Below are 12,244 nucleotides of genomic sequence, written 5' to 3' on the forward strand. Positions count from 1 at the left end.
TGCAGCTCCATGGGAAGAAGGGCTCTGGGCTTCTGGCTGCTTGCTTCCATCTCCTGTCTTGGCAGTGTGGGAGCACCAGCCCATCTAAGACCGCTCTGCTACTAAAGCAAGAACGGAAGCCCCAGAAATGTAGTTAGGACATGATGTGAGTCTACGCCAGTGCTGGGGGCTGCCGGCTTTGTGAGTCTTGGATCTAATTTGTGTCTTCCAACCCCACTTGGTGGAATTAATTGGGGAAAATGAGAGAATTTGGGGGAGTCACAGAGTAGTAACACAAAATGAGTGTGAAAGGCCAGCATGTGCCAGGGGCACACATAGTACCTCAACCGTGTTCAGCCCCAGGTCTCATTCCTACCTCCCCAACAGCATTGGAGAGGATGTGGACGATCTTCTCATGTGGTGTGGCTACGACACTCTGGCCATTGATTTCAATGATCCGATGTCCCACGCGGACCCCTCCTCTCTCAGCGATTCCCCCTCTCATGAGGCTGCAGATCTACCAGAGGTGAACAGCAGATTACACTTAGTGGGCAGCGCCACATCTTTGAACCTTGTGGGAGTGGAAGACGGTCTTCCCTGGGGCCCTCAGGCTCTAGCATGAGCTCCCCTTAGAAGCTGACTTGGTGAGGCCTGGGGCATTTAAATCTCTCAGGTTCTTTTTATGAACAATGGGTTCTGTGGCCTGGTATGGAGCTTGGTGGTTGAATTTTTAACTAGCATGCACAAGATCCTGCAGATGACCCCTAGTGCATATACAGCAGCAGTAAAAGTAGGGTCTGTAGGCCTACTGGGCTGCCTTGTGCAGACTTTGCACAGGGGTATGACAGGTGTGAACTTCCTAGTGTGCTGAACTCTGACCACTTTCCATCCATGTTGGGCCTATCTGTTGGTGGTCAGTGTTTTAGTCAGCCTTCCATAGTCTCAAGCAGGCTTACCCCTGGAACTATTTGATGCCAGAAGCTTGTATTTGAGGATCACTACTGCATGATCCAAAGAGGCTCTAGAAGCCTACTGTGTTCCATGGTGTGGCCAGAGGAGAGAGGTACCTGTTGTTCTTGATTTGGTGGTCCCTGGCCAAACTCACTTCTTTGATGGGTGGAAGCAATGATATAGCCAGCTGTTGCATATGGTTAGGCTGTGACCACTGGTGACTGAACCCTCCTACTGAGGCAGGTTAGGGTGACTACACCTTACACAGTAAACAAGAGTGCCTGTGAACTTAGTAAAGCTGATGTTACACCCTGGACCATGCATCTTCATTATTCAGAAGTTCATGCAGACAAGATCTGTAGCAAGGGAGTTTGGTGGGTCTGGAGCGAGTGAGTTCTCTGGCTCTAAGATGCTCTCAGGCCAAATGTTCTGTAGCTGATTGCCACACCAAGGATCTAGGGCTAGGGCTGTGGTTCCTTGGTAGAATGCTTGCCTGACACATCCCTAGCACATCCTCCATCCCCAAAAAAACCAAATCACAACTGAAAATCCCAAATCTATTTACTGAATGAAAAGATGAAGGCAATGGGCCAAGCTGGAAAAAGATTCAATATACCCACATTTCCATTTTTCAGTATCTTGAAAAAGGGTGTGGTGTGACATGTACTTACAATTCCATTCTGGACACTGAATCCCAGTTGGTAACGAAGGTCTGGTCTTCTTATTAGCACTGTGGTCACCGGAGGGCACCTCACAATGTTCAGCTTTACTCGGGACTGGTTCTTTAAGCCCTTGAACATGAATGAAGTACAGTGGAGCCCACAGAGTCAGGCAGAGTACATGAAAGCAGACATGGCTGGACACAGAGGCAGTACCCACACCTGTAGTCAGGCTGTGTGTGCCTGAGCTGGAGCCATTGCCATGAGGCCTCCCTGGACCCATTCAGTCTGTGTGAGATGGGTGTCTGGAAAATGTGTCGAGGGACCTGGCAAAAGGACAGCTATAAGAAGAGTCTCATGTGGTTGAAAGTTGAGGGTGCATATACACTGTTGGTAGAAAGCCTCATGAGACACAGGCTCTTTTCTCTACAAGGCAGACTCTAACAGCGACTCCTAACAAAGGACACTTCACAGCAGCAGCTCGTTCCCAAAGCTGATTCTCTCTGGTCTCTGCCCTCTTCTTCCCCACTCTGCATCTGGAGACCTCTAACTCATGGGTATTCCCACTACAACTGAAGTTCTGTGAGCAGTTGCCTCCTTGGGATCATGAAGAAAAGGAAACATTAGGATTGTACACGGGTTCATCCTTGGTCGCCTGCCCCTCCTCTAGGCCAGAATGGGTTGTGGAAGAAAAGCTGGCCTTTAATTATGAACAGGGAAGAGTTTTCAGAGCCTGTTGGGAGCTTCCCACACACTGGCCACACCATCCCTCCCTCAGGCAGGCCTACCTACCACCTCATCAGATACACGCTGAGAAGTGTGGACCAGGCCGAAACCAGCCCAGAAATAAACATGCCCCCTCCAGTGCTGCTGGCTCTGGGGAAGGCCTGTTCTTCCTCGGGTTGCCTCCTGCTTGCAAGAACAGATGCTCTGAGGAGAGTATGCTCAAAGCTCTCTGATTCTTTCCCTGCACGGGCTCTCCAGTGTGGAGAGGCTCCAGGATGTATCACATCCCGTTCAAGAGATACTGTGCAGAGAAATGGTCAATTTTGCACCCTGGAGCAAACAAATCACATTGATGTGGCTGGAGGCCCTGCTGCTACAGCTGAGGCCAGGAGATCAGAGATCTCTGGAAATGCCTGTCTTCCTGCCTGGACTCCTGTCTGCCAACAGCAGCTGACTAAGAAAGGGCTTAGGGTCGGCTTAGACTCTTCTCAAAGGGAGCAAGGGTAAAAGGGTCTTGAGGTGGGTGACTGAGGGAGTGGGGGAGGGAGGGAGAGAGAGAGAGAGAGAGAGAGAGAGAGAGAGAGAGAGAGAGAGAGAGAGAGAGAGAGATTGAGAGAGAGCAGCAATTTGAGGAGGAAGGGATTTGGGGAAAAGCTAGCTTTTATTCAGGTCCAAGATAACTCCTAGAGATAGTACCCCCTGTGACTTGATGCTCATACTCACAGTGGCATCGCCAGTGTCCCCAGTGGTTTGAAACAGGCTAGGGGACTCCTTGCTGAAGAGAAGTGGAATGACTGAGTGGGCATCTTCTGCATAAGATACCAGTAAAGATTTTGTCCTTCTGCGGACAGCAAGTCTCATTGTCATGTCAACAACAGAAAGAGGGTCAGGCTTTCTGCTCCCAGTAGTGAGACAAGCATAGCTTGGTGAGGAAGACAGTGCTGATGTCCCTAGACCTGAAAGTCTGTCATGTTTCCTTTACCATAAGCAGGGGGGCTCTTAGGCACTTTGCTCTACCTGAATTTCTCCACGGTGAACTGAGGTCTCTGTCAGGTCCAGTTTCTATATACATCTTCATAAATGCCTCAACCTAGGACACTGAAACTCAGCCTTCAAGCTTCAAAACTCAGACTCGGTCCCCAACATCAAAGCAGGTATCCAGAAGTGAGGCAGGCCAGACCTTGGCTACATAATATTACATTTTTCCTAGCACACCTCCTCTGTTCTGTTCACTTAAAAATCACCTACATGACAAGAAATGGGTTAGGCACTGGATACTAGTGGGAATAAGATTCGCCAGGTCTCTTGGAACTGGGGGGACATGAGAGGCTAAGAGAGGGCACAGAGAGTGTGTGTCAGAACTAAGATGGGGGATCCGAGGCAGCTTGGGTCCCACTAAATCCACCCCACAACATCCCCTGCAGACCACACACCATAATGCCAGGAACTTGTGGAGCATGAACTGAGTGCAATGGGGTCTGCATGTAGAAGTCATGGTCCTTCACACAAAGCCACCTGCTTAAATGCTTGTACCCAGCCATCTGGAAGACCTTATGGAATATACCAAAAAGCGTGAGAATAAAACAACTTTCCAAGCATTACCTACAAATTTCCCATTGCTCTGGTGAATTGGTTTAAGATGCCTGTTGGGTCCCTTGGCAAAATAGTTTTTAAGATTGGAGAAAATGTGCTTCAACATAAGTCTTCAGAAATGACAATTTGAAATAACCAGCACATGACTTGTTCTGCTCTCCCTAATCAGTATTTCAAGTTGGGTCCCATTAACTTAGATTTCCAACCTGCCATTTTGTTGGAGTGCCAATTAAATAAATGGTCAGTTCGTCTCTATGACAACAGTGAATGATACAGAAAATTAAGAAATATAGTGGGGAGGGATGAAGCCAGAGTGATATCTATAGCAACAAGAGCAAAACCATGATACTCGAGAAGAAAAGGGAAGCTGGGGCACTAGGTCGGAAAAGAATGGAAGTCTAGAGGGCAGTACTTGAGGGCAAGGGCATGAGCAGAGAGATGTTAGCACAATTCGTCTATCAATGACTATGCTTTAGGAATTAACTACAACTGGAAAGGTAAGAGCTAGGCAAAAAAGAATTCAGAGGGTTTCTGTAACTAGAAACATATTCTCCTTCCTGTAATCTGGGGGAAGAAAGGCTAACGAGCATCCTAGTGGCAAGACGAGAACACATCGCTGTAGACTCCTATCCCTCAGGCCGCAGGCCAGAAGACTGGCAATGCCACCTCCCCCAGGAGTTTGCTACAAAGTGGAGTCCCATTTAAGACTTGTCAGAACAGATAATTCACTTCAACAGGATCCCTGGGTGGTTCATGTGAGCGTGAGAAGCAATGACTGATCAAGATGACCAGGACCTACTGAAATGAAAGCACGACAGGAAAGCTCTGAAGCCCAGACATTTCTCTGCCATAGCTGAGGGGTTGGGGTGCAGCAGCGTGAGCGTCTATCATGGTCCAGGCTCAAAGTGGGGTGATGTCTAGAGAACTGTAAGAGTGGCACTGGTTTTGGGAGTTCCTCAGCCAAGACAAGCCACAGGTAGGCTATCTGACTTTTCAGCTCAACAAAGCTGAGATTCTCAGAACACTGAGAGTGTTAGCAGTTTCTACCTGGACCTGCCTGCTGTGCACATCTCTGCTGAGGGAGGCCACCAAGGCTTTCTCAGGCCTCCTCTTCAGCCGTTGTTGCTTTCATCATCACATTGCTTTTTCATCTTCCCAGTCCATGGAGATTCTGTTTCCAGACATCAAAGTTCAGCTCTTCAAATGACCTGACCTTTCCTCCACAGGAAGCTCCAGGGCCTCTCTTTGCATTTGAGTAAGCTTTGCTTTCACCTTGAGCTGGTGATTTTTGGACAGAGCTGAGTCTCCAGGCAACATTCAAGGTGGTTAGGCTGACCTCATAGACACCATGGTCCCTCATGTAAGGTGGGTGAGAGGAGAGTTGGGGTCTAATGGATAGCCAGCTGGGCACCCTGAGCCTTTGGGGTTTCAGGTAGAGGGTGGCTTATGGGAAGGTCAGGCCCTGACATAAGGCCAGGAGTTATCAGAAATTCCTGCTTCTTAAACCCAGGTTTATTCCCACCTTCATCCAGGTTTCTCTCATTCATTCATTCATTCATTCATTCATTCATTCTCTGTCTCTCTGTCTCCCCTTCCTCCCCCACACCCCAGCTTGGGTTGACACAACAAAATATTATATACTGGGCTTCTAATAGTTAGTCAGGCCAGAAGCCTGAGAGTAGGGTTCTGGTAGTCAGGTGATAAGGGCCCTAATCTGGGCTGCAGACTGTGGGCTTCTGGTTGCTATCATATGGAAGAAGAGAAGCAGAGAGCCCCATAGGGTCCCTTACATAAAGGCACTGATCCAATTCATGAAAGCATCACCCTTAAGACCTAATTACCTCCCAACAGCCACTAGGATTAGGGCTTTAACATGTATTTTAAAGGGGGCATATTCAGTCTAAAATACCCCTCTCCCTACCTCATACCCTTTTCAGACCTAGTTTAACTCCCCATAAAGTCAACCTCGCTAACCTCACTCACCAGTTTTTCCCTATCACATCTGAACTCTGCACTCCACACACAGGTCCTCAAGACCGGCACAATCAACAGTGGGGCTGGATAGGTCTTGGCTGTGGAGGTGGCTGTCCTGTGCATTGCAGGCTGTGCCTATATCACTGTTTTCACAGTGAGATAGCTAAGACAGTCTCCTGGCTTCTGGGGCATGCAATATTACCTCTGGCTGACAATGTCCACTTAGACACCATCCCTGGACGGTTGGGATATCTTGGGGGTGTCTCTTCACTAGCTGAGTGATCTGTCTCTACCAAGGGCCAGCTGTGTGGTTGCTGTTCTGTGCCTCAGTTCCCTACTCATGCAATGGGTGACATTAGTACCTGTTGCATAGAAATTCATGAGCAACCAGAAGTCATAAGTTCAATGAGCTAATCCACAACTGCCCTCTGGTCAGTGTTGGGTGCACAGCCCTTGGCTTCTGTAACTGTGGGGCCAGTCACCTCTTTTTGCCATGTCTAGCTCCTGGGTGAGGACCTACCCACTGTCTGGACCACACAGCACTTTGCATTTCTCACAAGAACACACAAGTAATCTGTTCATAGGAGAGAAGGGAGGGGGCAGGCCAGTGGGCAGTGGTCCTGCCTTTCAGTAGAGGTCACCATGACAATTCCAGATCAACCTTTGCAGGTCAGGCTGAGTTCTTCCCCTTGACTCCATGCCAGACTATTGTCTGTCAATTCAAGAAGACACCTCTAAACACACTGTCCTTCCTGATACAAAGCTAGGTTTTAACTTCATCAAAGTTAAACTTTCAAAGTTAGATGTTTCCTCTCCTAAACTCTTGTAGCCTTTCACTTCTATGTTGCTACATCTCCTTTCAGCAATGTAATTATCTTGTCCATGCATGGCTTCTCCATGGTTCATCTGAGTACCTTACAAAGGTTAAGTAAACATATCTGAATGAATATCTGTATTAAGCAGACTTTCTGATCTCATCATTTCTGTACAGCCATATGCTGCACAGTGATCTTAGTCAACTATAACTCATATACTGTAGCAGTCCTGTAAGACAATAGTGGAAATGAAAAGTTCCTATTATCTGGTGTGGTGGTCTGAATAGGTATGGTCCCCATAGACTCATATGTTTGAATGCTTGGTCCATAAAGAATGGCACTATTAGGGTGTGTGGCCTTGTTGGAGGAAGTGCATCATTGTGGAGGTGGGCTTTGAGGTCTCATCAATGCTCAAGCTATGACCAGTGTGACAGTTCATTTTCTGTTGTCTGCCTATCAAGGGGCAGAACTCTCAGCTTCTTCTCCAGCACCATGTTTGCTGGCATGCCACCATGTCCTACCATGATGATAATGGACTAAACCTCTGAAACTGTAAGCCAGCTCCAATGAAATGTTTTCCTTTATAAGAGTTGCCATAGTCATGATGTCTCTTCACAGCAATAAAATCCTAAGACACTTGGAGAGTCCATAGGATCTTAACCCCACAGCATAACTCACTCCTCATGTCTGTGGTGATATTTGTGGAGCTCACTACATTGCCAACATTTATGCATAAAAGTATAGCATGTGTGCATGCACATGCTTGTATGCACAAAATACTTAATAAAGGCTATGTTACTAGCTTACATATATTTATTATGCTGTATTTATATCATTATTTTAGGATGTACTCCTACTCATTAAAACACACTAATTGTAAGATAGTATGCTGTGTTATGCTATTAGCCCCCTCATGGGTCCTATAATTACTGTCTCTCTTGGTTTTACCACAAGGCCACAACAGGTGACTGACCTAAATTATGTAAATACTGTGTGATGTTTGGAAAATGACAAAACTGCCTAATGATTTGCATTTCCATAATGGCTAAGGATGTTGAACATTTTTTTTACATGATTCTTGGCTACTTGATTTCTCTGTTGAGAATTCTCTGTTTAGATCTGCATTCCATTTGTTAAATGGACTATTTGGCTTTTTGATGTCTAGTTTATTGAGTTCCTTATATATTTTAGATACTAGCTATCTGTCAGATCTGGGTTTGGTGAAGATCTTTTCCCCTCTGCGGGGTGTCATTTTGTCCTTTTGACAGTATACTTTGCCTTATAGAAGCTTTTCAGTTTCATGAAGTCCCATTTGTTAATTATTGATCTTAGTGCTTATACTATTGGTGTTCTATTCAGGAAGTTGTGTCCTGTGCTAGTGCTTGCACAACTATGTTCATAGCAGCTTTACTTGTAAAAGTCAGAAACTGCAAACAATGTAGACATACCTCAACTGAAGAATGGATAAAGGAATTGAGATACATTTAAACAATGGAGTATTACTCAGTTGTTAAAAACAATGACATTAGGAAATTTGCTGGCAAATGGATGGAACTAGAAAAGGTTATCCTGTGTGAGGTAACACAGACCCAGAAAGACAAACATGGTATGTACTCACTCATAAGAGGATATTAGCTGTAACGGAGGATCACACTACAGCCCACAGACCAAGATAAGCTGAGTAACAAGGAGGACTCAAGGGGAGCGGGGGATGCATTAATCTGACTGTGAAGGAGAAATAGGATGGACATTGCCAGTGGACAGGGAAAGGGGTCTGGAAGGAGAAATGGGTGTGGGGCCAGAAGAGATCGGGCTGGGGGAAGCTGGAGGGAGAAAGTACTGGGAGAGACAACTGGAATCTGGGAGCATCTCTGGGATGAGCTAGAAATCTAGAACAATGGAAACTCCCAGGAATCTATGAGAGTTGACCATAGCTAAGACTCCTAGCAATGGGGGATATGGAGCTGGAACCAGCCATACCCTGTAGCCAGGCAAAGCTTCTAGTGAAGGGACTGGGACGTCAACTCAGCCACAAACCCTTTGACCTGCAATCTGTCCTGACTATAAAGATGTGCTGGGGGTAAAGATGGCACAGGAATTGTGGGAGTGACCAACTAATGACTGGAGACCCATATCCTGAGAGGGAGCTCACCCCTGAGAGCAAGGACCGGGTGGGATACTGCAGAGAACTAGAATAGATCTAAACACAAGTGGCAAAAACCCCAATGAAATGATTCCTAATGATGTTTTGCTATTCTCATAGATGCCTATCCCAACTGTCATCAGAGAGCCTTCACCCAATGTCTTAGTTAGGATTTCTATTGCTGTGAAGAGACACCCTGACCTTGGAAACTCTTAAAAGGAAAACATTTAGTTTGGATTTCAGAGGTTCAGCCTGTTATTATCATGGTGGGAAGCATAACAGCGTGCATGCAGACATGGTGCTGGCTACATCTTGATATACAGGCCACAGGAAGTTGACTGAGATACTAGATGGTTTCCTGAACATAGGAAACCTCAAAGCCTGCCCCCACAGTGTCACACTTCCTCCAACAAGACCAAACCCACTCCAACAAAGCCACACTTAATAGTGCCACTCCCTATGAGATTATGGGGGCCAATTATATTCAAACTACTACACCCAGAAACTGATGGGGACAGATGCAGAGACCCGAGGCAAATATTAGGCAGAGTTGGGATAATCCTATGGAAGAGGGAGAGAAAGGATTGTAGAAGCCAGAGAGGTCAAGGACACTACAAGAAAACCCATAGAATCACCTAACCTGGGCCCATAGGGGCTCACAAAGACAACCAACAACCAGGGAGACTGCATGGGACTAACGTAGGCCCTCTGCACATATTTTATAGTTTTGTAACATGGTCTACATGTGAGACTCCTAACAGTGAGAGCAGGGGCTATCTTTGACTCTGATGTCTGTTTTTGGGACCTAGACCCCCTACTGATTGCCTCATTGAGCCTTAATAGGCGAGGAGGAGCCTAGTCTCACTGTAACGGATATATCTTGGCTGGCTGATATCCTTGGGAGGCCTGCCTGTATCTAAAGAGAGACAGCAGAGGAGGAATAGATGGGAGCAGAATAGAGGGAGGTTTGTGTGTGTGTGTGTGTGTGTGTGTGTGTGTGTGTGTGTGAAATTGGGAAGAGTGGAGGAAGGGGAAACTTGGTTGGGAATGTATAAACAACAAAAATTTAGAAAAAAAATCGTCTAATGACATCTCTCTCAGAACTTATTTCTCCACACATGACTGTATACTAAGGAACAAGTATACCACAGGGATGCCTGTCACCTTGCCCGCTACGCTCACCTGCAGCCTTGCACCAGCTCCACGGATGAGGGTGTTGGCTTTTGAGGGTTTTCTTGAGCACCGAATGGCTACTGTACAGATGGATTCACTTCCCACCCTCCAGGGTGGTTTTCTCTTTGAAACCCCCAGGACCAAGGAAAACTGAGCACCCCAGCCTGCCCACATGCTGGGTATGGGGTTCTGGGGCCAAAGATGCTACAGTGTCATCCTGGCTACACAAGCAGCAAGGATCAGTGTCCTCTAAAGGCTATGTATGCAGCTGTCTCACAGCTAAGAAGAAAAGCTGGTTCCCCCTCAAGTAGTAACATTCGTTTTCTCTTTAACTCCTTTCTTTCGTGATAGCATCAGTGTGGGCAGACAAGAATGAGCATGTGGACTAGAACAGGTTTTCTCCCTATGACATTCAGGCAGCGGCTTGGAAGGGGCAGGTTGACCCACACCAGTGTTCTCCGAGGAGCACTCCCGTGAGCTCTATAGAAGGTGGTAAATCACCTCACGTATATCTGGCTGGCTATAAAGGACTACGGGTTATAGAGATGAGAAAAATCCTGCTGGGGCTGAGCCTGCGTTACATGGGAGGAAGTGAGTTAACTGATGAGTTGTACCTATGATGGGCATTGGATTAGAAGCAGGTGTTACAGAAGTCTCATAAATTACTCGTGATCCTGACCTATGGAGAAACTTATAATAGCAACTTGAGGGTTAGCTGCTTTGAGTACAAGTCTATACCGTTTGTAGCTGTGTCTTTCTAAGTGCCTGGGCTTAAACATGTTCACAAGCATTGAGGACTGGATGGCAGTCCTAGTTCACATTATTTCAGGTCTGCTACTGAGGAGGTTTTCTCAGGCCTAGGTACCTTGATAATGCTCTGGCAGGTAGACAGAGGCAGGCCCACCAGGCTGGTGCCATTAATGGACATGATCTGGTCCCCAATGTTCAGCTTCCCTGACTTCTCTGCGGGGCCTCCATGCATCATGTTGGCAATGATCACAGTCGGTAGAATGGATCCCCAGCCAGACTCTACAATCACAACTCCCAGGATTTCTCCTTTCTGTTTCTCTATGAAAACCTGCAGGGAGGAAAACACATAGAAAACCTGTATCAGCAGCCATATGGGATAGGTATCAGAGCTGGTCCCCTGCCTGCTTGGGGAAAAGAAAGACAGCTCTTTGAGGATGTCAGTCCAGGTGAGCTCCTAGCGTCTCTACATCCATGGCATCTGGGGTCTGTAAGAAACCATGTCACACAAACCCATCTAGACCTCAGAATTCACCCTCATTTCATATGACCAATCTGACCTCAGGCACAAACACAAGGGGCACCAGGCTTTTCTGTTTTCTTTTGAAACATCAGCTGTCCTTTGTAGTAGTGAGAGGTTTGGTGGCCTGTTACACTTTAATCCATAAGTGGCTTTTGGAGTCTATGCACAGGTTTTCTCATTCCACAGCGCTCTGTAAATTATTTTCAGCATTTAAGATTTTGAGTAAAAAACAAATACATGAAACACTTCTCTGCAAGGAAAGAGAGTGACACTGAAGTTGTCACAGCCAAAAGGCAGGGATGCACATGGCAAGAACAGATCCTGGACACAGATAATATGTTTGTGGCCTCTGGTGGCTGCCAAGGAAGCAAGAGTTAGTACTGGACAGTAGTAGTATATGGGGGTAAGCAGAGATGCCAGGAAAAGAAAGACCTTTTGGAGGCATCCAATGGAGTCTGCATACATATGTACTAGGGCCCAGTCCCTAGTCCTAAGCCACGGTCCCATATGCTGCCCACTCCTCCCAGCTGCTTAAGCAGCAGTGGGTCACTTCCCTGAAGCATTTCCCACAGCCAAGTGCAAGACAGTCTCGTTACACACTGCATCGTTTCCCCTCATTTAAGTCCTGTGCTGTGGTTTTAATCTTAGTGCCTCCCCCAGTGCTTCAACACAGAGCAAAGGTATTTACGGATGCAACTGAGCTAAACTGAGGACACTAGAGCATGCTCCAATCCGATGTGCTTTAAGAGGAGATTTGGACACATGGAAGATGACACTAGGACATGAGGAGAAGAGGCCATCTGTGAGCCAAGGAGAGAGGTGTGAACACAGCCTTTCTTCCCAGTCCTGAGGACTCAGACTTATCAACAGTTCAGCCTTGAGCTTCAGCCCAGAACTAAGAGGCAATTCCTGTCTGTTGTTGGAGCTGCCTCACCTGTGGGGTCTATTATGGCAGCCCGAA

The 12,244-nt window shown here is 46.8% G+C and overlaps 1 protein-coding gene across 3 annotated transcripts in view; it reads right to left on the bottom strand.

Moving 5' to 3' along the window:
- Nucleotides 1-12,244, bottom strand: part of Apba1 (amyloid beta precursor protein binding family A member 1) — a 205,784-nt gene that overhangs the window by 3,869 nt on the left and 189,671 nt on the right. For all 3 annotated transcript variants that reach the window (XM_027406509.2, XM_027406510.1, XM_027406508.1), the window contains 3 exons: nucleotides 10,879-11,091; nucleotides 1,602-1,721; nucleotides 356-496 (listed from right to left, as the gene is read on the bottom strand). In XM_027406509.2, coding sequence (XP_027262310.1) covers nucleotides 356-496; nucleotides 1,602-1,721; nucleotides 10,879-11,091 — 474 coding nt within the window. The remainder of the gene's footprint in view (nucleotides 1-355; nucleotides 497-1,601; nucleotides 1,722-10,878; nucleotides 11,092-12,244) is intronic.

Source organism: Cricetulus griseus, chromosome 3 (assembly GCF_003668045.3).
Source record: "Cricetulus griseus strain 17A/GY chromosome 3, alternate assembly CriGri-PICRH-1.0, whole genome shotgun sequence".
Taxonomy (NCBI): domain Eukaryota; kingdom Metazoa; phylum Chordata; class Mammalia; order Rodentia; family Cricetidae; genus Cricetulus; species Cricetulus griseus.